The 27,404-nt window shown below is 46.6% G+C and overlaps 1 protein-coding gene across 4 annotated transcripts; it reads left to right on the forward strand.

The window, feature by feature from the left end:
- Positions 1-1,682: 1,682 nt before the first annotated feature.
- Positions 1,683-27,294, forward strand: LOC308462585 (sodium/nucleoside cotransporter 1-like). 4 transcript variants are annotated; one of them, XM_080980372.1, is made up of 18 exons: positions 1,683-1,740; positions 2,516-2,617; positions 2,867-2,955; positions 3,482-3,582; positions 4,930-5,119; positions 6,613-6,754; positions 7,676-7,789; positions 9,179-9,256; positions 10,145-10,225; positions 11,745-11,825; positions 12,293-12,418; positions 12,811-12,941; positions 13,643-13,811; positions 14,812-15,009; positions 17,683-17,764; positions 18,000-18,098; positions 18,845-18,959; positions 26,503-27,294. In XM_080980372.1, exons 2-18 carry the CDS (start codon positions 2,549-2,551, stop codon positions 26,630-26,632), a joined length of 1,995 nt encoding a protein of 664 aa, XP_080836498.1. In that variant the 5' UTR covers positions 1,683-1,740; positions 2,516-2,548; the 3' UTR covers positions 26,633-27,294. The 4 variants fall into 4 exon arrangements, with proteins under 4 accessions (XP_080836498.1, XP_080836497.1, XP_080836499.1 ...); XM_080980371.1 differs by having other exon boundaries at positions 1,731-1,779; positions 2,516-2,588; XM_080980373.1 differs by lacking the exon at positions 26,503-27,294 and having other exon boundaries at positions 1,731-1,779; positions 2,516-2,588; positions 18,845-19,963.
- Positions 27,295-27,404: the final 110 nt, after the last annotated feature.

The raw sequence follows: 27,404 nt of genomic DNA on the forward strand, positions 1-27,404 counted from the left end.
TGGGAAGGCACTGTTTTCAGCACCATGGGAGATTTCCTGCCTTGACCCTCATGGTTCCATCTTGTCTCCCAAGCTATTTAAAAGCAATTATGAAGTGGCTGAGAGCTGTCATCAGCAGTTTGCGAATGGAGTAGCCTTTGACACCAGATACATGTGTTTTCAGGACCCATCCTATTCCCGTGACTATTTTGTTTCAATTGTTTTTAATTCTGAATTTTAAATTTAAATTAGCACAGGTCCCAAGAAATCTAGACACGCATGGACAGGAAGGATTGGGATGAAGGTTTAATTATTTTTTATATACCCTGTTCTCTTGAAAATCAATGCAAAAATATGTTTTTTTCTTATTAAAAAAACCCCAACAACCGCTGCTAACAGATAACAGAACTGCCCAGTTCAGTATGACTAAAGAGGCTGCTAATTTGTTATCTGTGCCTTCCAAGGTTGGTGGTAAAGCAGTTGGCACCAGCATCTCTCCAAAGGGACTTTAGCATGTTGTGTTTTCCGCAAGTGAATTTGCAAGGATTAAAGGTTATTCTTTTCCTGATTGCAGTCAATTGAATCCCTTTTTTGCATTTGTTGTTAGAAACAGGAGCTTCTAGAAACAGGAATGTAAATCTTCCATTTATTCATAGGATTTGTAGCCTATTTTAGACCTCGGCCTTCCAGAATGGCTTACTTAAAATTAGGTTTAAAATACTAATAAAATAACAACAATCATACAAATAAATGAAGCTACCAGATAAAAAATGGAGTGGCAGAAAAGCCAGTCATTGATAGATAACTAAATCTGAACAGCATGAGAGAATAAAAAGGTCTTCACTGGATGTCTGTGTCAAGCAAGCCTTCGAGTGCAAGGATGCTCCAGAGTTGGCGTGCAACCACCAAAAAGTTCCTGTCTGCATTTAGCACCTGCCTTATCTCTAATGATGGAGGGACCCTCAGAATGGCTCCTGAGGCAGACCTTAATATCCAGGTGAGTTCTTGTGAGAGAAGGCGGTCCTTAAGGCATTGTGATCTCAAGCCATGTAGGCTGGAATCCTATACACACCAGGAAGTAAGGTTTACATGTGAGCAGAAACCAGTGAGCAGAAACCAGTTCTGCTTGTACTTTAAAAGTTGAGACCAGCATGCCATGAACTGGTATCTTTTAAGAGCAGGTTGCACATCCTTCTGACTCCAGTAGGCAGGGCTTTGCGTATCAGACTTGTCCACACAATGTGTTAGGAAGAAGCCTCTTCCCATTTCAGTTCTGGCTTGCTCTAAAGAACAGGAGTTCTGACCAAATTTCCTTTCCCATGTCTCCTGGAAGAGTCTGACATGGCAAGAATAGAGTACTGTCTTCTCCCAATTGACCAGCACATCAAATGACACTGTACTGTTCTTTTGCAAATAAACTGACATCGGAGGACCACTGCTTCCCCATCTCTGTGCTAGATAAAGGGATCCTAGTTCAGAGAAGCATTTGGTCAGATGGTGCTCTCGTCCATCTGGAGGAACCTGCCTTGCTGTTTCCCAGAAAACGATACTTATCAGCAGGAAGTAATGAGGCTGAAAATAAACAATCTCTACGTGAGTGAAGAGGAGCAGGACTTTGCTGTGATAGGAGATCTGCCTCCAGTTCTTTGGACTGTTCTGTTAATTGATAACTTTCCATTGCCTAGCCTGAGGCATGAGTGGATCTGACCAAGAAGGAATTCCCTACGTCTCATGAGGAGCAGGACAGAGTTCGATATTGCTGTGAGTTATTTGCCAGCCACTCAGGATGAGATCACTAGGGTGGGCAGCATTTATTTTGAGGGAAGAGAGCATTTAATTTGGGAGAAGTCAAACAATCGAGCGTTGGGGAGGGGGCATTTCTATACCTGGTCCAGGAGACCAGAGAGAGAAAAACAATGGCCATCTCTGGTGCATTCGTATCATTTGCTTTCAAAGCATTTCTGTGCGAAGAAAAGAACATGCAGCCCTGTGTGTGCATTGTCAAGGTGGGTAATCTCTTTTCTTTGAGGGTGATGTTTTGACTTTTTCAAGGGCCCCAACAGACTGCACCTTTTACTTACCACGTTGAAAGAGTATCAAGCAAATTCATGGAGGAGCGACTAGCTACAATGGCTATAATCTACCTCCATAGGCAAAGGCAACAATGCTTCTGAATACCAGTGGCTGGAATCCACAGGAGAGGAGAGTGGGCTTGTCCTCAGGTTCTGCTTTGTGGGCTTCCCATAGGTATCTGGTTGGCCACTGTGAGAACAGGATGCTGAACTAGATTGGCCTGATCCAGCAGGACTCTTTATGTTGTTATGTTCCTACTCCTGGGCAGCGCAAGATATCGGCTTATGATTTTATTAGTGGGCCAATTCTTTTTCCAGCTTGGACCTTTTGCAGCCCATTCATGTCTGCACTCTGATTTATAATGAGTACAAGACCAGACAGAAGGATTGGTGTGATCCTAAGACAGGAGGGTACCGAGGGCTCCTTTGCTTCCAGACTGATTATGCACTGTCTTTGCCAGCAGTTCAACTTCAGGTAGCTGCAGAGTGCCAGAGAGATGGGAGAAGTCAGGATTTCACTTGGAGCTGGCGACAGAGGTTTGGAGAATCCAGCGTTAGAGCTCACGGTAACACCGCCACTGCTTGTTAGCTCTGCCCTTTGCATTTTCTCAAAAGAGAACCATGTTGTTGTTGTCATTGTTTATTAATTTATATAGCGCTTAATGATAAAATAGGCTTCTAAGCAGTAGAAAAACTGTACAGTACCTTTGTATGCCTAGACCAGAGAGAGCAAAGGCCACCTCTGGTGCATTAATATCAACTGCTGCTTTAAAAGCATTTATGAACAGGAAATATTTCCCTGTGTCCTTTGGCAGGAAGCAGACAGAAATCCGCAGGTGGCAGAGAACCCTTGGCCTTCTGAGATCAAGGAGGGCAATGATGCGCATGATACTTCTTTCCAGAGGTATGGAAAATATATCCTTTATTGACTCATTCTGCATACATAAACAGTTGTTAGACACTTTTATTTGCATTGTGTAAATAAAAATAAAGCCACAATAAAGCTTAAAAATCCAGCCCAGCTTAACCCCCAATTTTAGAACTGATCACAACAAAAGACCATATAAATCATAGGATTTGAAAACAACCAGCAAGTGCAGGATACTTTAAGGTTTGGACAGGTACTTACAGGAGGAGGTATCCCTTCTAGACTCCCCCAGCAGCCTCAGAATTGGAGGGAAGGTGGTTATCCAAAGTCATACTGCTGCATCTCTGGTCCCCACAGCAATGACTTGAAGGGGCATCAGGTAAGCACCCTCATCTGCCACTCCCCCTCACCTTTTAACAAGAATGAAGGGAGCCACACAGCTGCAGAAGCTCCTCCAGCCTCTTGCAGGACACCTGGGACTGCTGGAGCTACAAATGGCAGCCCCATTCCCCCTCTTTCAGACATGCACCCAGGCTTATTCTCTTGGTGTGGTTCTCTTCAGGATCAAGAATGCAGCAGCTGAGCCTTTCTCTAAAGCAAGGTGCTTTTGCAAGGCTCATGCCAAGATACTACGGAAGATCTTCTTGGGCATCCTGTGTGCAGGTGAGGCCTATTATTCATACACACACCTTGACACCTTTGTGGCACTGGAAGGAGTGGGGCGACACACCTAATAATTTGGGTTTTCTTTCCTTTTGGTAAACCTCTAGGCCACATGAGCCGATCATATATGACCCCTCTAAAAGTCTCCACACCAATTGTGGATGGTGACATTGGGGGAGAGCACTCTGCTGAATAGTGTTTGGGAGGGGGAGAAGTGAGATGATCTAACAGCTTTCCCCCCATGGAATTGTAAGGATTGTCTAGTCCAACCCCCTGCAGTACAGGAACCTCAGCTCGTGTCATGCTGAATGCAACGTGATTGTTAAGTTCAAGCCGGTATACGAAGGAAAACAGGAAGGTGTAGGAAGTAAGCCCATTGCTTTCTTCACCAATATGAAAACAATGTTCCCTGGGGAAGACCAAAATTCTCCCGGTGTTTCAGGAGGAGCTTTTAAAAAAATCCAAATAAATTTTGGCTCAGATGGAACATTGGGAGGGATCTTTGATTGAGAGTGAAGTGATGAGCACTTGTAGGATATAGCTCCCCTACAGAGCCCTCTAGAAGCAGTTGTGTCTGGTGCCCATTGGGACTGGTAGGGCAGAAGACAGGGAGCCTAACAGTAGGTGGTGCCAGAGGCAATTACCACAAGACTTAATTCTGCATTTGTAACCATCTGCTAGGGATGCGGGTGGTGCTGTGGTCTAAACCACAGAGCCTAGGGCTTGATGATCGGAAGGTTGGCAGTTTGAATCCCTGCAACGGGGAGAGGTCCCAGCTCCTGCCCACCTAGCAGTTTGAAGACACATCAAGTGCAAGTAGATAAATAGGTACCGCTCCGGCGGGAAGGTAAACAGTGTTTCCGTGTGCTGCTCTGGTTCACCAGAAGCGGCTTAGTCATGCTGGCCACATGACCCGGAAGCTGTATGCCAGCTCCCTCGGCCTATAGAGCGAGATGAGCGCCACAACCCCAGAGTTGTCTGCGACTGGACCTAATGGTCAGGGGTACCTTTACCTTTTTACCTTCTGCTGAGTCCTACAAGTGCAACATTGAGACTAGGAAGCTGGTTGTTAAGTAGGGAGGCAGGGGTTGGCAAAGGGCAGGCTGAGATTGATGGAGCCGTGCCCCCTTTGTCCTAATGGACCAACCTCCAATATCCAGAATGGCCCACAGCTGTTTGCTATTGAATGTGGCCGAATAAGGTGGGGCGACTTGCTAGATTTCAACATGGCCTGGAGAGAATAATATCTTGATAACTACAGGGAGAAAGCGGAGCCCAGCCCTGCACTGTTGGCAAAGGACTTGACCCACAGGTGCATTTCCTGACCTTTGCATCTCTTCTCTCTAGGCTATGTGGCCTACTTCATTGCAGCCTGTTGGCTGGACTTTGACCGAGCCTTGGCGTTGGTCGTTTTGACTGCCCTGGTGGTTTGTTTCATGATCTATAGCATGGTCAAGAAATTCTGGGGTTCCAAGATTTTCCAGATGTTCAGCCCTTTCCGAAAATGCTGCCGGAGCATCTGGCCATGGCTGAAATGGTGAGTTCGGGGCTTGCTGCACAGATCTGAATAGGAGCGATTTAATCATTTAATGATTAAATAAATTAAAATTTAAAAAAATAGGAGCGATCTCTGCCCTCGTATCCATCCATTGTGAAGACTGCAAGGGAACCTTTTGCAAGTATGCTCAGGATGGTGCAGTTCTCGACTCACTTAATCTGGCAGCAAACCCCACTGAACAAAATGGGACTTACCTCAAAGTAAACCTGTATAGAGTTGCACTCTGTAAATGTATCTTACTGTAGATGGACAGCTCTGCAGTGATTTATTCCACACTGAAAATTAACATTTTCCTTAAAACTACAGCTCGTTTTTTCAGTCTTAAATACAGTTTTCCACATTTTGCAGCATTTCTTTATTTCTTTCTTTTGGTGGGGGGTAAACACTCATGAACGAAGGACGCGGGTGGTGCTGTGGGTTAAACCACAGAGCATAGGACTTGCTGATCAGAAGGTCGGCGGTTCGAATCCCCGCAACGGGGTGAGCTCTCGTTGCTTGGTCCCTGCTCCTGCCAACCTAGCAGTTTGAAAGCACGTCAAAGTGCAAGTAGATAAATAGGTACCGCTCCAGTGGGAAGGTAAATGGCGTTTCCGTGTGCTGCTCTGGTTCACCAGAAGCGGCTTAGTCATGCTGGCCACATGACCTGGAAGCTGTCTGCGGACAAATGCCAGCTCCCTCGGCCCATAGAGCTAGATGAGCGCCGCAACCCCAGAGTCGGTCATGACTGGACCTAATGGTCAGGGGTACCTTTACCTTTACCTTTAAACACTCATGAAAATTAATCAGCATTTTAGTGCAAATATCTTGTAATGAACACATTTGTATGGGCAATTCTGACTAATGTACATATTTTTGCAAGCAATTTTGTCCAAAATAATGCATTTTTGTATGTTATTTTTTACAAATACCTTCATTTTTATGCATGCCTCCCCCTAAAATATATATTTCTGTGAACACCATTTGTTTGGAGAACTGCATCGCAAAATTCCAGTAAGAGCAAATTTCAAAGGATGATTGCATTTTGGTTCATAGATTGTTTGGGAAAGCACAAATTTGAAAGATTCAGCATCAATTGCTTACTGAATCAAATCTGTTTCCCGTCCCTAAATGCAATGTTATACAATAAAATGGCAAAAACAAAAACCCGAATAGAAATGGTAGAGAACTTCATTGGTTGAAGAACTTGGTGTTCTGTTGGCAAGCAATGTGCCAGAAGAAAGAGCTCAAAAGACAACAGTTCAGTTCTATAACCCTTCAATCCAGCAGGCCACATGCTTGCTAGAATAAAACTATCTTAGCTAGGCAGTGGAAGGGGGTGAGGTGGGGGATGAATCCCATAATCATGCGTGGACACGGTCTTGCATCCCAACCATCAGGATCCCATCAGAACAGCCTCCCCAACAAATCTCATTTATTTAGCAAAGCCTGTCTGGGTGTATCTCTGCAGTGATGGTGATCTGCTTCCCTCCTAGGGTGCTGTGTGCAATCATTTTGATCGGCCTGGTAGTGTGGCTGGTTCTTGACATGTCCCAGAGGCGAGAGCAGTTGGTGTCCCTGGGTGGCTTCGCTGCGCTGGTGCTGGTGCTCTTTGTCTGCTCCAAACACCACGGAGCCGTAAGTAGCTGCATTCTCTTTGGCCTGGGGTCCTTAGATGATGTGATACACCTGCAACCCACACTTTCCCGCAGATGATTTGATACATCTGCAACCCACAATTTCCTGCCACCTTCCCAGTCTATAAAACCCGCAATCCTATGTATCTATCCCTTGGAGTAATCTTCTCGGAGTTCAGTGGGGCTTAACTTGAGAATTAGCAGTCATAGAATTGGGCTGAGGTTCTGCTAGAGCTCAGGCGCCGGATTTTAAATAAAACCTGCAGAGTGGTTGGGCAAGATAGAACTTCGTAACGATAAAACAGTTACGGTGGGGTGGGTGGGTTGTAGGCCTTGCTTGATGCCAGAAGTCCAGAACTGGAGCATTCCAATAAATGGGAGTCCAGCATCTGTTTCTGAAGACACGCAATGAAGGACAGTTTATTTATGCCCTACTTTTCCAGGCAGTCTATGAGGCATGCCTTTCCCCATTTTAATTCACGTGAGTTGGGACTGCCTGAGAGGTCATTCAGCAAGCTTTATGGCTGAGTCAGAGCCTGGACATAGACCTCCCCAGTGTTAGCCTGACGCTCTAACCACTAGGCCACACTGGGTTACTCCATCTGCTCTGCTTTTTCCCTTTGGGGGCAACAGCTGACAAGTTCAAATGGCTCCCATTCAGTTGAGTTGCTCACTTAAGACCCTCTCTCATGGAATCCAATTGAAATATGTAGAACTTGAGCTGATTTTTTGGACTTTGCATAGCAACCACCCTATTCATGCTGGGGATCATTGTTGCCTCCTTCTCCAGTGAATTCAAGAAATCAATGTGCTTTGTTAATCCTGAGGTTAGCACATCTCCAACCTGGGGCTAACATTGATTCTCACTGACACGTCCCTTGGTTTCTGTATTCACAAGATTCCCTCTTGTGCTGTGTTGCAGGTGTCGTGGAGAGCTGTGTTCTGGGGGCTTGGCCTGCAGTTTATCCTTGGAGTGTTCATCATCCGGACAGAACCTGGATTTCAGGCCTTCCAGTGGCTGGGTACTCAGATTCAGGTGCAGAGCAGTGTTGTTGGAAGTGACTATATCTGAGTGCATTCTTTGCACTCACCAGCTCCCACATTCAGCCCCAATTGCAGATCCAGTAGCATCCTCTACCCAAGATCTTGGAGAGCAGCTGCTAGATGGAATAAACAGGACTGGGTTGGTTCAAGTTCAACCAATGTTCAGACTCAGTATTAGGTAGAGGTAGCCAATGTAGAGCCCCGTGAATATTGTTAGACTCTAAACTCCCATCCAACTCAGCCAGCAAGGCCAATTGTCATGAACGATGGGACTTGCAGCCCAAGAACATCTAGAGGGCACCGCATTGGCTACCCCTGGTGCAAGGCAGCTTCATGTCCAAACATCCTAACTTAGGGGGATGAGAGCGGCCCTTCCTGAGACAGGTGGGAGTGGCAGGTGCCTTGAAAATGTGAAATAAAGACCCTGGCAAATGGAAGAGGCAATGCAGGGTGTTCACAGTATATAATAATGCATTCCATTAGGGGTGCATCAAGCTGCTCCAACCAGTGGCGTAGCGTGGGTTGTCAGCACCCGGGGCAAGGCAAGTAATTTGCGCCCCCAACCCGTGGATTTTAGCACTGATTTTAGCACTGCGAGTGCGAGCGCGCCCCCCCCAGATGTTGCGCCCAGTGCGGCCGGCCCCCCCTGCACCCCCCACGCTACGCCACTGGCTCCAACACCACCCTGGTCCACAGACAGTGAGCTAGCATAGCAGTTTGATTTCCCTCAATGGGGTTGAACAGAACTGATTCAGATGGCAGGGAGCCACCTAACTTTGGTGGTAGCAGTAGTGGCAGTGCAATGTCAATACGGCTCTCCTTCTCTTAATACCACCACCTGTGAAGGGACTTCCTCTTCCCTTTCTCCCACCACTGTCACCATAGATGGCCAAAGTAGCCAGAGGTCTTGCTCTCTGACTGTTGCCATCTTTCCTTGCTCCCAGCATACCAGTTAGCCATAGTGTTGTATGCAGAAGGCCCCCAACATCTCCAGGTACGACCGGGGAAGATCCAGTCTGAAACCCTGGATATCTGTTGCCAACCCTCAACTAGATAATCTAATATAAGGCAGCTTCCTAATGGTGGTGGCAAGGGCTCTTTATGGGGGAAGTGGTGGGCTCGTTAAAAAAAAGAGAGTCTCTGATCAGCAGTGGGGAAAAGCTATCTATTGTGTGGTGACCAGGGTCATGAGCCCTGAATAAGACTTGCACGAGTAGCACCTCTGGCTTCACAACAATGCTTGAACTGTCCACTGTAACATCATATGTACATTTCAGGAAAGATGTTCCAAAATAAGCACAGGTCTCCACCTTATCCAATGCAACTGAGTAAAGTCCTGTGCATACTCATTCTCCCCAATGTTCTCTCTGTTCCCTTATAGACATTCCTGAACTACACCACAGCTGGTTCCAGCTTCGTCTTTGGAGACAAGTTGATCCAAGAGGCGTTTGCCTTTCAGGTTAGCTTAAGCGGCATGTTTGACTCTCTCTCTCTCTCTCTCTGGCCTCATCCTTCTCCCAGTCATCTTTGCTATTGAGTCCTTGACACAAGAAGCTGGCATTTCATTGTGTGGTTGGATTAGGATAAGACCTGTCTGAGCTGTGGGCTACAGTCTGGGCAACAGGCCTAGTGTCATTATGTAGCATAGTGGGACAAAAAATGCCAGGGTCCATGGAGCCCATCTGTGGTTGACATCAGCATTCTTAATTTTTATTTCTTTTAAGAGCCAGGTCCTTTGGAAAATTCATGCCAGGCCAGGTAGTTTTAGCTGCCGCCATCTTCCCTGTCTCCAATGCTTCTGGGTTCTGTTCTGATGTGTACTGCGTATGTTGGAGACATTGGGGAAAGTGAAGAGGGCAGCTAAAGCAGCTTCACCGAGTGCTTCTCTTTTCAGCGCCAGGATGAGGAAATCCTGGGAGATGAGAGCTGCTGTGCTTTCCCCACCAACACCTGTCCCTGCTGCTTTCTGCCTCCTCTTCCCCCAATAAGCTTAGAGGTGGCAGACACAAGAGCATCACTTAGGAGGGCACCTTGCCCATAACCTCCACAAAGCAGCTGCTGTCTTCCTGGAATTTGCACTCACAAATGCTCCCAAACCAGCCAAGTGGTGCGTTTCTGGCCATTGTGTTAACTCCACAGATGTCCAGCTATGTTAAGTCTACTTCGCTTTGCCAGTGTGGGCCATTGGACTAGCTCACTGTGTCCAGGATTTCTATAACATTCTGCACCTTACAAGCTGCTCAGACCTTCTGTGCTCAACTTTATAATCAACCCCTATATATGCTGTGTTGTAGGTTGTCTAGAACTCCCTAAAGCCTGACGTTCACTGTTTGCTTTCTGCCTCCAGTCATTGCCCATCATTGTCTTCTTCAGCTGTGTGATGTCCATTCTCTACTACCTGGGAGTCATGCAGTTCATAATCCTGAAGGTAATGCTGAGCACAAGGCTCTGGGCAGTGGAGAGATGCTTTTGAGCCCCCACTGTGTAGCTGAGGAGGGTCAACCATTTCTCTCTACCATGCAGCTTATTCTAAAAGATCATGAAAGATCTCTGGGCTACGGAGAAAAACTCCCAAGATAAGCGTATGTGAAGATTTTGGACGATGTGGGAAACCTAAGTAAGGCACTGCTGCCTGCTAGTGGGGAAGGAGGTCATGCCACAAGGATGGAGAAGCAGTTGCTCTTGCAGGAAAGATGAGGCAACCAACATGGCTGTGGTAGAGAGAAGGGGGCAGGAAGAGTGGGTGCTGTCACAAAATGCAGTGGGGAGGGTTTGTTGATGGAAAGTCAGTACTAGGACGTGTGATGGAGGGGACGAGAAGCAGGGACCAACTATGCTATCTGCAGAAAAGGAAGGAATACATGAAGCCTTCTTATACTGAGTCAACTCCTTGGTCTACATAGCTCCATCTTGTCTACTGGCAGCAGCTCTCCGACATTTCAAGAGAGGGGTCTTTTGGCCCTATCTGGAGACACCAAAGGCTGAACCCAATAAGTTCTGCATTCGCTCATTGCTAAGCTTCATAGCTAAGGAATGGGTATGGGGAATGGCTGTGCTTGCAAGGTGAGCTAAACAAGAGCAAGAGGAAAATTCATAGCTACTGAAGATCTTCGTTGTCAAGTCTTGGGGCTCAGGTGGCCTCAGTGGCACAGAGTGCCTTCCATCAGCTTTGGCTGGTGACCCAGCTACCCCTTATCTGGACAGGGATAGCCTAACTACCGTTGTCTATGCTCTGGTAACCTCAAGGTTCGATTACTGCAATGCATTATATGTAGGGTGTCCTCTGAAGACGGTTCGGAAACTTCAGTTAGTGCAGAATTCAGCAGCCGGGTTTCTCACTGGGGCAAGACTTTGAGCATGTTACACCGATCCTGGTCTGACTGCACTGGCTACCAATTAGTTTCTGGGCCCCATTCAAAGTGCTGGTTTTAATCTATAAAGCCTTAAACGGCTCAGGACTCAAAGCAATACCTCAAAGACCGCCTCTTTCCATATGAACCTACCCAGACCCTGAGATCAACTTCTGAGGCCCTTCTTCATGTGCCTCCTCCATGAGAGGTCCGGAGGACGGCAACACGAGAACAGGGCCTTCTCTGCAGTGGCTCCCCTTTTGGGGAATGCTCTCCCCAGAGAGGTTCAGCTGGAGCCTTCATTAGACACCTTTAGGAGCCAGGCAAAAATGTTCTGCTTTAACTAGACTGATCGACATCCAATGCCCTTTTAAAATGTGTTGGGGACGTGGTGGGTTATGGGGTTGTTCTTGTTTTGATTATGTATTCTGTATTTTTCTACCGTGATTTTATCCTGTGAACGGCCCTGAGACCTGCGGGTGTAGGGCAGCATACAAATTTAATAAATGACAATTATTATTATTAATAATACTAAGTCTTGCAGGCTGTGTGACAGGGCAGTAATGCCCTCTGACCATCTCCTACTCCTTCCTGCAGTTGTCCTGGCTCCTGCAGATCACCATGGGCACAGCAGCCACAGAATCTCTGAGTGTGGTGGGGAACGTGTTTGTGGGAATGGTAAGAAGGGTTTCTCTTGTTTTTACCCCTGCCCCAGGCAAACCTCCATTATACACCTTTAGGGACCAGGGGAAAAAAATTCCTCTCCAACCAGGCTGATTAATGTCCTACACCCTTTTAAATGTGTTTGTGGGAGGGGGTAGTGGGCGGGGGTCATTGGTTAGTGTGTCTGTTGTTCTTATGCATTTTGTGTTTTCATCTTGTATTTTTATGTTGTGAATTTCCCTGAGATCAACTGATGAAAGGCACTATATACCATCATCTCAAAATGCCCAAATTTGAGCACAATCAGATCAGGAGCGTTTTACTTCAAGACTGTGATTTGTTCTGTTTGGTTCCATTTGCTCTGGAAGCAAAAATATCTCTAAATTCACTACTTCTGGGAGTGCTGTCTCTAGGGCTGCAAACTAGGGGGCAAAAACTCTGCAACATGTGCCTCTCCCCTTTTTCCCCCTTCTGCTCCCCAGACAGAAGCGCCACTGCTCATCCGTCCCTACCTGCTGGACATGACGCGGTCAGAGGTTCATGCTGTGATGACTGGCGGCTTTGCCACCATTGCCGGCAGTGTGATGGGAGCTTACATTTCATTTGGGGTGAGTCAGCAATGCAGAGAGCTACCCAAGGTCCTGGTTGTAGAAGGCAAGTTTCCATTTTACCATAAGTGCCCTTTCTGGAGGGCACAGTACTTGAGAGAGTAATGGCTGGACAGCTCCAAGGGCTCTTGCATTTAGCTTATTGGTCTGGAATCCGTATAAATATGGTTTCACGCTGAGGTTCACAACAGAAACTTCCACCACCAAACAGGCCCTGTCTCTCATTGTCCATCACATGTCAAAGAGCAAAGTGGCTTGCTGGATTTAATATGTAACATTTTTTAGTTCTTTGGGGACACCAAATATGCCTGCCATCCCATCATTCTACCGTATTGTGGTGCTACTGAGATATGCATCCAAGATCACAATCCTGCATTTACATCCTGCTACAGATTGATGCCTCATCCTTGATTGCTGCTTCAGTAATGGCAGCACCTTGTGCTTTGGCTATGGCTAAGCTCGTCTACCCGGAAGTGGAAGAATCTAAGTTCCGGAGCCAGGAGGGCGTGAAAATTGCCTGTGGGTGAGTGTAGTCAGAGCACACGAGGATCATGAGGCTGCCCAAAGGATCCTGGAAGGGTGCAGGATTAAGTGGGAAGAGGGGTGCAGAACTAGGGGAGTCAACATCTGAGAGACACAGGAGCATCTTTGCACAACTTCTCCATAGCAAAGAGAAACAGAGAAAGCTTGGAAAAGAAGCCAACGTGAAGTAGGGAGAACTATTGCAGTATAGGACTCAGTTGATGAATCTTTGGCTCTCCAGATGTTGTTGCATTCCATCTCCCATCACTCTGAGCCAGCAATGGCCAATGAGAGCTATACTTCAACATCTGGAGGTTCTACCCACCCCAGGCGTAGTGAGCAGCATGTTAGCCAGAGACCGCATGCACACCCTGCCAGTAATTATTTGGCATGAGTACTTAACTGCCCCAGTGGAATCAACAATTTAGACCATTTACTGCTATAAATAGAACGACTGGAGTTGCTCCTCATATACAAATCAAAATATGTGCAGGTCTAAGTCAAATGGGATTAATATCCGCAGGTCTAAGTCAAGTGGATTAACAGCTAAATAATGCTCAAATGTGGACAAGCCCTCAGATAGTAGGATGCAGAATTGTCTGCTGAGCTCTACGTGGTGGAGCTTTGTATGTCATTGCTGCTTTGCCAAAGGAGGCAATTTTTGGGCCTGTTTTCTTCTCACTTGGTGTATTGTTGGTGCAGGGAGGAGAAAAATGTCCTGGAAGCTGCCAGCAATGGAGCAGCCGTCTCTGTGGGGCTGGTAGCCAACATCGCGGCCAACCTGATAGCATTCTTGGCTGTACTGGAGTTCATCAATGCTGCCCTCGCTTGGCTGGGAGGCATGGTCAATCTGCCAGAACTCTCCTTCCAGGTACCATCCACAAGGCAGCCACCCTGTGAGTACACCAGGGTGGTCAACGGATGCTAAGAGGGAATGATATGTGTATTGTCACTTATTGGCTCTCTTGCCCTCTCACTCAATGGGTTGCCAGGGCGAGGACAGGTCAGACATCTGAACCGACTGGTGCAGAGGGCTTTCCCCTACTGCTTCCATCTGTCAGAATGCTGTCAACGGCTCCCGGCTGGTTGCCCAGGAAAGTATAAAGACAAGGAAAAGTTTCTTGCCGTCCTTTATTTCAATCTTTACAGAGAGAGGCTATAGAACCCAGCCTTTTGGATAATGGTGTTGTCCCGAGTGAATCTCCACCCCGTCTCTCCCACTTCCTCATTTGTCTGTCTCATCATCTCCTCTATGGGTGCTGCTACGTGCCCTCTGTCTTTGAGCTCTTTGCTCTCCTACTTTTAAGGCTCGCCGGGTTCTGGGAGATGGAGGGTTTGGGATGCTTTCTAATGATGTGTCAACTGGGTCTTGTTCTGGCTCTCCCATTATTTCCCAACTTTTCCCCTCATCTGCCTCTGGGCTGTGACCTCCCTCAAACCCATTGTAAATCTATACTGTCTTTCTCTTCCTCCTCCATGGAAGGGTTAGGATAGGGAGGCGGCCTCCACCATAACTCTGCCCAGTCCCTTACACCATCACTCTACCCATTTCAATTTCCTGTCCCCATTTTCCCCCATTTCACTCTCCAGGCTCCCCCTGCCCACATGAAATTAGGTTGAGGGCCACAGGTTGCCCATCCCTAATCTTGCCCTCTCCTATAATCTTAGTGTGGAGGATTTACTGTGGATTCACGACAGATGTGGGGGAGGGGGTAGCTGGGCAGGAGTAGAGATGGGAAGTGAGTTTGTGCCATGGATGATATGGGTGCCAGTGAGGATGGGTGGGGAAGGTGGCCTGGGATGGCAGATGTCATGTGGTTAACTGACCATTGATTTCATTTCTAAACCTTTCTTTTCCCTCTGGCTTCCAGTTGATCTGTTCCTATGTCCTGGTGCCTGTAGCATTCTTGTTGGGAGCAAGTTGGGAGGATGCCCCGGTGGTAGCTGAGCTTCTAGGAATCAAGATATTCTTAAATGAGTTTGTGGCTTATCAACAGCTCTCAGGCTACAAAGAGAAACGATTGAAAGGACTACCCGAGTGGGACGGGACACACAAGCAGTGGATTTCGGCAAGTGTGCCAGTCATGTGGTGGAGGGGAAATGTCAGTTCAATTGACTCATGCACCAACATCTGTTGTGTACAACTGTCCTCCAGACCCAAACACTGCAACAATACCTGACCATTGTGCAGTTGGGTTTGAGGCTAGGGACACAGCACAGCAGAAAGTGGTTGTATATTGGACTGAATGAGAAATTGGATTCAGTTCACTTTTAAAGGCAAACCTGCCCACTTCTCATTTTCCAAAGCAATACTGAAACGCAGCAAATCCTTTGAAATTTGCACTTCTCTGAATTTTGTACTCTAGTTCTCCTGTCAAGTGATGTGTGCAAAAATGCATGTACAGTACCTTGATTTTCAAACAGCTTAGTTTTTGAACGTTTGGCTCCCAAACGTCACAAACCCAAAAGTGACTGTTCCGGTTTGCGAACTATTTTTGGAAGCTGAATGTCCAACGGAGCTTCTGCAGCTTCTGATTGGCTGCAGGAGCTTCCTGCAGTAGCCAAGAAATCACTAACTGCAGTAGCAATGTGTAGTAACAAACTGAACTAAAGACTAGGCAAATGAGAAATGGAGAGAAATTAAAATGAGAAAGTCACCTATTCCGGTTGCACATCAGCAACCTTGTGTGTGCAACAGCCCCATGGTTTTATAGTAATATATGCAGGAAAGCGATGAAGCCCTGGCACAGGAAACCAGCATGAAAACCCTGCACATCCCGAAGCTCATTGCTGCCTTCTGTGTTGGCAGTGGAACTCCTGATTACCCAAATCCAACAAGTCATTTTTCTTTTGTCCCTTGCTCGTTTTCTCTTGGGTACCCAGGAAGTTTCCCTATATCAAGTCATCCAGCCCAGTGTTGCCTGTTGTGACTGGCAGCAGCAATTCAGGGTTTCCCACCCCCTGCTACCTACTCCTTTTAAACTGAAAATGCCAGGAACTGAACCTGGCATTTCTGCCATGGAAAACAGGGGTGGGAGACATTTTAGGCTTCATGGGCCAAATCTGACAGGTGTGTGGGGTTGCCCACACATCAATTGCCTCTAGTCGAAGACCTCAGGTAATTTGGCACTTTGAAGTCCTGAAGTTGAGACTTCAAAGCACCCCATGCCGCCCCAGCATTGGGTGTATGAGGGTGTTCCCCAAGGGAACACTAGATCCAGCAGGCTTTGACTCTACCACCTATCTGCAAATGAATACCATTTGCCAAAGCCCACTTTCCCTTGCCAGTGCACAACAGAGAGTGCACTTAAAGGCTGTCAGTTGTGACCTGGTAGTTGCATCTCTACCTGCTCCACCCTTGATCATATATGACACCAAGCACCAGGCATGTAGGTATAGTTTGGGGAAAACAGCCTCATGGGCCAAATATGAATTCCTGGCAGGCTGGAGGCTCCCCACCCTGATGCAAAAGCATTTGCTCTGCTCCTGAGCTAGTGTCCTCCTCCAGAATCACAAGGAGCCATGCTGCTTCTCAATTCTATCGCTCATCTGGGCACTGACTGCAGCCCAGCTCTGGTCCCAGCGGCCATTCCTCAGGTGCTCCATCATCAGGCTGTTTGGGTTCTTGGCTCCATTTACTCCACCCAGGCAACAGACTTGGAATAGCTGAAGTCTTCTCCATTCAGCACCCCTATTCCCCCATATTTGATCTTGAGTCCAATATTTATATAGTAAAACAAACACAACATTTATTCAGGAAAGTAATGAAGTTACATAGGTTGGGTTAGGTTTGAGAGAAACTAGGAGGGCTGTTCACAAACAGTCAACAATTAAAATGCACTTTCCATTATAGCACTTAGACGGCTGCCTTAAATTTGCACACGAAATAACTTTCAACCCGTTTGAAGGAAACCAATATTCCTCATTTGCCATATATGTTTTGATTCCTTGTCCACAGTCCTCCCGTTGCGGGATGCTGTTTTGGACTCACATGCAATACAAAGGCATGGGTTTTGGTGCAAACAGCGAAGTAGGAGCCTCAGAGTGAACCTAATGCTCACCCAGCCCTTGGATTTCCATCAGAAAAATGTGCCTTCATATTTCCCGAGGAATCACAGGGCTGGCCCCTCCCTCCCAAAAAAGAAAATACATGAAGGATTCTGACAATGCATCCTGGGTAATCCATGTTTAGGAGGTAGGTAAGCTGTCCAAGTGAGGCAATGAAGGGACAGAGTTTGCTAGACTTGAAAGAAGCATGTTCTCTTGTGTACACTACTAGCCAGACTAGGGTGAGCCTTGCAGCTCCCAAACTCCTGGTGAGCAAAGCAAGATGGAAAAATACTATTTCTTGCAAAGATCTGGGCTTCTACACTCCAGCTTGCCGTGCATCTTGGTGTAGAGGCGGTCAATGTGGTGCCCTACAGATGTTGGACTACAGCTCCCATCATCCCTCACCACTGGCCACACTGGCTGGGGCTGATGAGTTGGGAGTCCAACAAGGTCTAGACGGCACCCCTGATCTGTTGATCCAGAACTCAGAAACAAGGAGCAACCCCTCAACTAGCTAGCACTGAGTTACTGTATGCTCTTGATTGCATTGGGATGCTGATGCTGCTTCCCACAGAGCACCCCTGCAACAGGGCAAAGAGAGAGGCCAGGATTCAGTATGGCAGGAGTGATTGGCATGGGGCCACTTGTGCTGTTACAGCAGAACTGATCACATTGTCTCTCTTGTTCCCCAGGAGAGAGCTGAAATCATAACAACCTTTGCTCTTTGTGGATTTGCCAATCTGAGCTCCATTGGGATCATGCTGGGAGCCTTGGGTAAGTTGGCCATCCGGTGAGTAACATGTAAGCTCTGAGATCAGGAGGAGAAACTGTCCAGCCCATAGCTATGTCTCCAACTGCTGTGGCTTCCTGGAACTGCCTGCCCCGGCTAACACACTGGAGACACTTGGGGGGGTTTCGACCTAGTGTGAACAAATCAGGAGGAAACCCCATATATAGTCACTTGATCCAGTTCATCCTGCTCATCCAGCTATTTTTTTTGTGTGTTAAGCGTCCATGGCACCTCAACGCAAGGGTGAATTTTCCAGCATCGTTCCCCGGGCTTTGTTCACTGGAGCCTGTGTGTCCCTGATCAATGCATGCCTCGCAGGTAACATATGGGTGTTTGGTGGCAGAAAGGGGCCCAAGGGTTCAAGGAAAGGGAGCCTATGGCTCTCTGGGTGTTACTGAACTCCCAGCTAGCTCAACCAATGGTTAGGGATGATGGGAATTGTTCCTGCATCTGGGAGGCCACAGATCCCCATGCCAGGATTAGAGGAAAGGGTCAGTTTGCCCTTGTCACATTCAAAATCAGGAGCCATAAGGATCCTGGGAGAACAAAAAGAGGGGGAAAGGAGAAACTAACTGTTGGAAATGGGAACATGTAGGAAGCTGCCTTAATCTGAGTCAGACCATTGGTCCATCTAGCTCAATACTGTCTACTCTGACTGGCAGTGGCTCTCCAGGGTTTCAAGCAGGGGACATTTCCAGACCCACCAGGAGATGCTGGGGTTTAAACCTGAGATTGATTTCCGCACACAAAGCAAATAGATGCTCTGCCACTAAGCTACATCCATTCTGGAGAGAAGGGAGAGGTCAAGCTATATCCGAGGGCTAGGATTTATGATAGCCATACATGGAAAAAAGGGATGCACTCAGCCAACCCCAAAGAACCTTGCTTGTCCCATCAATATACTATGCAGACAACAATGCCATACAAAAGGCTGGTGGACAAAGTCACTCCCAAACACTGAGTACCAGCCCAAAGACATGCAGATCTCCTGGGCAAGTGCCACCAATTGTATATCTCTCTCACCAACTTCCCAGCCTTCTCATGGACTCTGCAACCCACAACAGGTATCCTTTATGTGCCCAGAGGAGGGGTGACTGACTGCCTAGACTTCTTCAGCAAAACTAACCTAAACTCTACCAGCTACCCAGTCTATATTTGCTGCCAAGACTTGTTCACCTGGTGAGTGTACTCCTCTTACCCATTCCCCTTGCAGTTCTGATGTTTGCAAAAGCTACATGGCCACCTCCAGCCAGCAGGGGAAGTGGGAGCAGTAAGTTATAGGGAAGCCAGGAGACGATCAGATGCCCATGCAAGTGTGTGCAACATCGCCTGGTTGTGCCAGCACCAACAGAAGGCATAGCCAGGCACCTGCCAAGGGCCCACAGTCAATAATAATAATAATAATAATAATAATAATAATAATAATAATAATTTATTATTATTAGGGGTTCCGCCAATCAGAGCTCCCTGGAGCTGCTATTTCTCTTCAGCACTGCAGGCCCCCTGTTTACCCACTTCTGACTCGGATCCAAGGGGAGTAATGATGCAAACAGGGAGCAGGAGCAGGAACTGCTGCCAGCTTGCTCACTAGTTCTCGGCCTAACAAGCAAGCAGGCAGTAGCAATGGCACAGAAGAGAGCAGCTGCCTCTGGTGACAATGGTGGTCGCAGGGGAGCAGCACCACAGAGAGGGAGCCCATTGAAGGTATCTTGCCTAAGAGCCTCCCTGAAACAGGTAACTTGGCACTGCCCGGCTCTGTGCATTTCTGTGCTGGAGGCAAATATGTGGCGATGCTCTCATTCTGCGCTGTCATCTCATTTGCCACCTGGCCAGTCTTAAACCATCCTCTCGGAATGTGCTACCATTGGGACAATAATTCTTTTTAAAAAAAAATAGTCAGCAGAGCTTTTAAAATGCATGTATATTTAAATGAGTTAGATGTGCTCACGTCTTTTTTGCTTCTACTTTTGGGGCAAGCCAATTATGGTAGCTGCCTATTCTTTTGGTTGGGAGTTGGGAGTGTGAAATCCAAAAGCACAGGAGATGTCCCTGGAAAAGGCAGAGAGGTAACCCTCTAGAAGCCAATTCAACGACATACCGTTGTTTGCCTTGGTCTCCCAGTCATTTCTTTGATGTGTTTAAAGGATCTTAAGAGAGCAGGTTTCCTGGAAGGAATCTGTTTCTAGACAAAGAGCTTTTAGCTGTCAAATATTTGGTGCATCGCTCTCTGGTTCAATGAAGGTTTTTGGCAGGCCTAGCTTCTGCCGAATCTCTCTCTTTACAACTTAAAAGACCTGCTGTGTCAGACCAAAGGTCCATCTAGCCCAACATTCAACAAGGTGGCAAACTACTCTAGGAAGCCCACTGGCAGGATGCAAGGAAAAGAGCCCCCCCCCCTCATGTTTCCAGCAACTGGTATCCAGAGGCAGCCTGCCTCTGATATGGGAGGTAGTATACATTCATCGTGACTAGTTGCCCCCAAAAGCCTTATCCTCCATGAACCCATCTAATCCCTTTTGAACACCGTTCAAGTTGCCAACCATCGTTACACCTTAAAGCTTAAAACGTGGTGGCAGCAGCTGAGTTCTGGAATGCAACAGCCCTAGAGTGCCTTATCTTCTGGATTTTACAGACAGAATCTCAGCTCAGCAACGAAGCTGGTGGAATTATGTTCAAACTCTACACAGAGCTGGTCATGTAACAGAGTGACTCTCAGCAGGAAAGTGAAGCTTTTATCCTTATCTCTTAGAGAAGTTGGGCAGAGGGGTTTGCAGTGCTCTAAAGTGGAAAATGAGTCTGCACCAACACCATTTCTGGGAGCCCTACGGCTTCTTGCCACCCATTGACCCCCCAACGAAGTGGAGATATTTTTTGAAGAGGGAAAGCATTGACTCTTATGCCATTGCCTGCCTTGTGTACTGCTTGCTATTTTGAAGATTGAACCAATTCTTCTATTAGGGAAAAGAGAGTCTATGGCACCTTCCTGTCCGTGGACAACTCCCTGTGAGAATGACTGCTCAGGGAAGGCGATTTGATGGTGGACTGGTGCCTGCACACAAGAGACTGAAAGCCCTTAAGAACATGCAGCGAGGCAACATGCCGAAGAAAAGCACCCACTATTAGATGTATGGGAGACAGCGTGAAAGTGTAGTGCCTGGTACCAGAGCAGTGTTTCCGGGAATGCGACAGGCTCAGTCCCTTCAATGCTATGTGTGAAAGCCAAAGGAAGCCCGTTAGAGACAGGTCAAAAGTTGACCTGGAGGAAGAGACACAGACATCAGACATTAGACAGTACTGGGGACATTACGGCTGTCCTCAATCCACAAAAATAGATTGAGGTTCAAACTGTTGGGTCACAGGCAAAGAAGCATCACAGCAGCTGCAATGCAACCAGCGGGGCTTCCTGCAATTCAAACTGAATCCCAAACGTATCAAACAGAGTAGACGAACAAAGATCATGTACAATGACAACACAATGCAGCCAATGGGGAAATGCAACAGTTGTGGAAAACCAGAAAGACCTGTTGTGTAGAGTTCTGCAATGGAGGCCACGGGCATGATCCAAGGCCTAGCATCAGAATTTTCTTTCCTCCGTTCAGAAAAAAAAGAGTGCTTCTTCCATGTGCAATGGAGATTTTACAAACATACTAGGATATTTAGTTACAGATAGGTAGCCGTGTTGGTCTGCCATAGTCAAAATAAAAAAAATCCTTCCAGTAGCACCTTTAAGACCAACTAAGTTAAGAAGTGTGCTTGCACACGAAAGCTCATACCAAGAACTAACTTAGTTGGTCTTAAAGGTGCTACTGGAAGGATTTTTTTTATACTAGGATATTGTCATTAGTGAAGCATGCCTGGATGGTGCAACCTGAGGTAGACTCAGCAGCAGGAGTTTACATGCCATGAAAAAGACTCCTCCTGCTGCATCATATAATCCAGCAAGAGAGCAACTTGAAATGCTCCACAGCAGTGATACCTCAGCATCACCAGAAGCCACTGCTTCCTGTGTATACACCACCTTAGTGGGAAAGAAGTGATCAGGCAAGCTGCAGTGGCCAACAAAGGCCTAAACTCGAACACTGGAGAAATGCCACGATCCAGTACCTACGGTAGATAAAACACTGCCAGAATTTCCTATCAAGAACTGCTGTGGCTTGAACTGGAAACCTTCCCGTCTGTGTAGAGCTGGCCCATGTGCCAAGCCGCAGAACTGCAGGTAGGAGCATTTGCCTAGCAATTAAGCATTTGTAGGCCCTGGACTGACTCTGCCCACACATACTGGCCACTGGACCCTCCTGGTCAGGAAGGGCTATAAAGAGCTTTCTGCTTTGGCTAGACCTTGGCCTGAGCAACAAGGCCTATCAAGCTCTGATATGTTTTTCACCTTTGGTCCTGACTTTTGGCTTGCGTTTCAGTTCTGGCTTTGCTCTTCAGACCTGCCTTCTGGCTTTGCCCTTTGGCCTCCTGGATTGCTCTTTCCTGCTGGCTTTGGCCTCAGCTCCGACATCTAGATAGCCCTTTGGTTGTGATTTCTGCTTGATTCAACTCTGCCTTCCCAGATTGCGTCTTGGTTTCAGCCTCATAGCTCAACTGCTAGCTCCTGGTTCCCTGTCCCTGGTTCCTCTGACTTTCAAAAGCTAGAATCTTCTATGTTCTTCTCTGCGATACAAAGAACAGATTTTGGCACACGTTACTAAATAAGGATTCCAGCACGCTTGCAATCTCTGCAACTCCATTTAGTCACTTTGGGTGGCTTCATATGCCAGTGGGGATCTGTCCAGCATTACAGAGGTCTTTCAGAGCAGACCTAGAAGGGTGGAGTGAAAATAAAAGAAGAGAATATCCACATAGTAGATGAAGGCTGTGCAGGATCATGGCAGGAAATCAAAAGCATTTCCACAACGATGCAAAGACAAAGACATTAAACAGAAGGCAGGAAAAAATGCAGGTGAGAAAGATAAAGTTAACATATGATGGACAGGTATGGAGGCTCAAAAGACCTTCACACACTTGAGGCAACCTGAGCCATGCCAGCTCCAGAAGTGCAATACATTATTGGAATGTTTTGTCGCCCAAGTTCTGTCTTCATTTGGCCACAATTGTGAAGCCAATGTGACAACTTACCAGAAGGAAGTTCAGTAGGAATGAAGAGGTCCACAATACCACACATTCATTTCAGAGAAAGAAACGATTGCTAATGCCCCAGCCTTGCAGGACTGTCAGACAGAACAACAAACAGACACTCCAATGTAATGCGTCTGAGAAAGGCCTCAGTTCAGACCTTTCACTGGGCCACCTAATGGCCTTTGTGAGCACACCCTACAGGGGACTGGACAGAGTTATAACCAGACACAGAATTCCTTGCAATGAATTTTTGGAGTTTAGCAATTCCAGCAACAACCTATGGTCATGCAGTCAATACTATCACTTTAGACAATAACAAAGCCACCTCCTGAGTGCTCAAAGAAATTACTGTGCAATACTATGATGCCCACACTGATGACAGGTAGTTAGCAGACATCCTTAGCAAAGCATATACAGCCAATGGCAAAAAATCTACAGAAAGGGGCAAAGACACTGAAGAGATCAATACACTGCACTATCTCCCAATATCAGCAACCAATATCCATGAAATTGAGCAGGCTACTGAAGAATACATCTAGGTGCACTGTTAAGGAAGCAATAGTAACAGGATGGACTGGAGACAAGAATCAGCTACCATCAGGAGCAGAACAATATTTCCTAATCAAAGATGAGCTCACTGTGGAAGAAGGAATCTTTCATTTCAAAGCAGAAAACAGTTGTTCCAGCCTTCTCGCATGAGAAAGTTGGGAAAAAACACTTGGGCAGAGTGTGTTTACTGGCCAGGAATGAACACACACCAGGAATTAATTCTTGATAGCAGGATGTGACTCCTGTTGATCATGCATAAATCAACAACATAGATTCTTCCACTGCATGTGCTACCCATAAAAATCATGGGGAAATGTTGGAGTTATGTTGCTCACCTTCAGGGAGCAGGAGTTATCTGGTCACACTGGATTACTACTCCCAATTTCAGGGAGATTGAAGGCAATTCAGATGCTAGAAATAAGGCAGTCATCAGTAAACTGAAGGCTCATTTTGCAAGATTTGGTGTCCCCAACACAGTGTGTTCAGATAATGGGACTCAGTTTGCATCTGAGAACTTCAATTCCTTTGCAAAGAAATGGGAGTTCTCCAGTATACTCACAATGTCATGGCAACACAAACTGCTATGTAAACAGCTAAAGCAATTTTCTAGACAAGGCAATGTTATGAGACTCTGACTCCTTCTTAATCTTCCTGGCACAGATCCAAATGGTGTTGCCAATGACAGGAGACATTCTGCAACTAACAAGAGGAGGGTAATGCAGAAAGGAAATGGCCAGATAACAATCAGAGGAAGCAAGCATCTCTGCACACTAGAGCAACCAAGGAGTCTCTCTCTCTCAGACTCCAGGCACTCCTAACCACTTGGCATGAATCAGAGGAAGTGCCCAAAAGAGAGGAAGCAGCATGCAGGTCCCAATTTCGCTGAATCCCTTTCTTTACAAATTGCACAATCTCAATGAGCCTGTGGACCACCTGGGCCAAGCCTGCCTCCGGCACTTGTGGATTGTGTGGATTAGGTGTCCTGTACCTTTTTCAAAAATTAAGCCAGATTCCCACCATCATTTGAAGATGTGATGGTGGGAGAACTAGGATCCTCCATCCTTTTGATAAGCTGGGAGTAAAGCAAAGGTAAAGGGACCCCTGACCGTTAAGTCCAGTCGCGGACGACTCTGGGGTTACAGCGCTCATCTCACTTTACTGGCCAAGGGAGCCGGCGTTTGTCTGCAGACAGCTTCCAGGTCATGTGGCCAGCATGACTAAGCTGCTTCTGGCGAACCAGAGCAGCGCACGGAAACGCCGTTTACTTTCCCGCTGGAGCGGTACCTATTTATCTATTTGCACTTTGACGTGCTTTCAAACTGCTAGGTTGGCAGGAGCAGGGACCGAACAACAGGAGCTCACCCCGTCGTGGGGATTTGAACCACCGACCTTCGGATTGGCAAGCCCTAGGCTCAGTGGTTTAGACCCACTGGGGGTGGGGGAATATAGTGTCCTCTGGTCAGAGGATGGTGTCTCACATGGTCAAGTTGACTACAATGTCCATTTGAACCAGTACTGGCTACACTGACAGCAGCTCTTAGGAGTCTCAGGCAGAGCAAGGTCATCTCACATATCCTGCTCCCTGGACCTTTTAGCTGAAGATGCCAGGGACTGAACCTGAGGTCTTCTGCATGCAGCGCATTGCCACTGTGCTATAGGCCCTCCGGCTTAGATCAGACTAATTCAACTGCATTGCCACCACTGGGAACTGCAAGTGTCATGGAGGCAGGGGAGCAAGTCTGCTTGCCTGCATCTGCCCAGCCAAAGGTCAAGGCACCACACTTTTTAAAAATACAATTTTAAATGTGGGAGGGCCCATGAATGCATGCTGGTGATGCCTTTCTTCATGGCCACCTGTGCATACATTTGCAACGATTAACTAAGCTCCTCAGCGATCTGTGCATTATATTCCGTTTTGACCCTATATGCTGCTTGTGGCGTAACTGTGGCCATTTCAGTGTCCCTGGAGGTCTTTCTTGTGAAGATGAGCATGACCAGCAGATGGCACCCATTTTCCTTTGAAAAACATTTATTGCTGGCTGGTTTGGAAGATTCAGCAAACCTGTAATAGTCAAGCAACATGAGGAACACAAGTTCCCTACCTCTAATCCAAGTCTTTCTCAGCCCTACCTGCAGATGCCAGAAACTGAACGTGGGATATTTTTCATACAAAGCATGTGCTCTATCACTCAACAATGGGGCTTTCTCCAAATGGCCATTGAATGAGCAAAGGAGCAGACTTTACAGCCTGTAGCCACCAGAAGTGCCACCTGGGTCACCTCCTGAGTCAATGTCACAACCAATTAAAATGTTTGCATCTGCCTGTACCTTCAGATGCATTCAAGATTTTCTTAACCATGAGGTTGAGAAAATGAAAGTTGAAAGTTTTTGGATTCTAAAAAAAATGACATGTCGGCTGCAGTCCTACCCACACTTGCCTAAAAGTAAGCCCCATTAAACTAAGTGGCATTTATTTCCAAGGAGACATGAACAGGATTAAGCGGCATAGCTACCAGAATTTGCAGTGAAGTCAGAAGCTGCACAACAGCAATGACGACAATGTAGGTTACTTCCTCCAACACCATTTTTACTTCGTCATCTTTATTCCAGTAGTTCTTAATCAGAGCAACATGGTGGACTTTCCAGTTTCAGAAGATGCACATCTTCACCTGGACTTTTGATACTTGAGATGCGTATGTTTAGGACCCACTTTATTTCTGCAATTTTAATTTCTACTGGACTTTATTTTGTGCTTTAATTGTTGCCACCTGCCCTGAGAACACAGGATGAAGAGTGGGTAAATAATAATAATAATAATAATAATAATAATAATAATAATAGCTGTTGTTATTATTATTATTATTATTCCTGAGCAATGGTGTTTCTTATTAAAGCACTTAAGCTAATGCATGTGTGCAGGAAAACCATTAGATGTGCCTCTTTGATTGGATATGAATCGATGGGCCAAGGTTGCAAAGCAGCCATGCTCTCGCCAGGTCCCTTTTATCAAAATAAATGCTCTTCTCATATATTTTTCTTTCTTTCATAGCACTTCAACTGCAACAAATGGTTCCCTTTCTTTCTCTGGCATTTGGGAAAGCGTGGATGTTGGGACTTCGGCGATGTATCTGCAACAGTGCTGCGCTCACTATAATGCCACAGCCTGTCCCAAGCCATAACGGCTTTGTTGCTTGGACAACAAAGATGCAATAAAGTATTTATAGGAAGTGTACTGGTCTGATTGTGTGTGTCAAATTGCAATGCAGATCTTGGCTAGCAAGGGCAGAAATATCTGCGTCAAATGTAAGAGCAACAGGGGAAGATGTCGGCCCTTCTCTAAAGATTCATTGAAAAATCCCAGTGTATTTTCAGGTCACATTGCCCACAGTCACGTCCAATGGAAGCAAGAGGCTATTTTCTGGCATGCCCAGTGCAAGAGCTGCTGCCTGCTTCTCTGTTTTGTGATGTAAGAAAAGCTGGACAGGCAGGAAGAGTTGGCTGGCGAGACACTCACAAGATTTCCCAGCAATTTTGGACAGACTGTTCAGCCAAGAAGTATTCGCTGCTCTTCAGTCAAGCAGAAAGAGAATGTCATTATTTTCATGGCTTTTTGTGCTTTGGCTTCTACGAACTAACTTGAATCTCCCCGTGACTTATAGTGTCATCCTAAGCGTCTCTTCTCAGAAGCAGGTTCCCTTGAATTCAAAAGAGCTTGCTCTCAGGTGAAATGGGTAGAGGAATTGCAGCAATCCTATGAACACTCCCCAGCAGTAAGAACCACAAAATTCAGTGGGACTAACTTCTGAGTAAACAGGCATCAGCCGCCAGTTAGACCTTTAAAAATAAACTAGCATGCCTCCCATGTTTTTGTAGGGAAGATTGATGCTCTCAGGTTTAGTTTCCATAGTTTTACAAAAAGCTTGGAAAAGGACGCACATGTGCATACCCAGA

This window comes from Podarcis pityusensis (assembly GCF_964106645.2).
Source record: "Podarcis pityusensis genome assembly, chromosome: 14".
Taxonomy (NCBI): Eukaryota; Metazoa; Chordata; class Lepidosauria; order Squamata; family Lacertidae; genus Podarcis; species Podarcis pityusensis.

Bases quoted from the DNA above. Each gene is read 5' to 3' on its own strand.
- LOC308462585 (XM_080980371.1), top strand. The intron at 9,257-10,144 runs GTTAGCTTAAGC...TTCTGCCTCCAG, and splicing joins AAGAGGCGTTTGCCTTTCAG to TCATTGCCCATCATTGTCTT. The intron at 18,099-18,844 runs GTAACATATGGG...AACCCACAACAG, and splicing joins GATCAATGCATGCCTCGCAG to GTATCCTTTATGTGCCCAGA.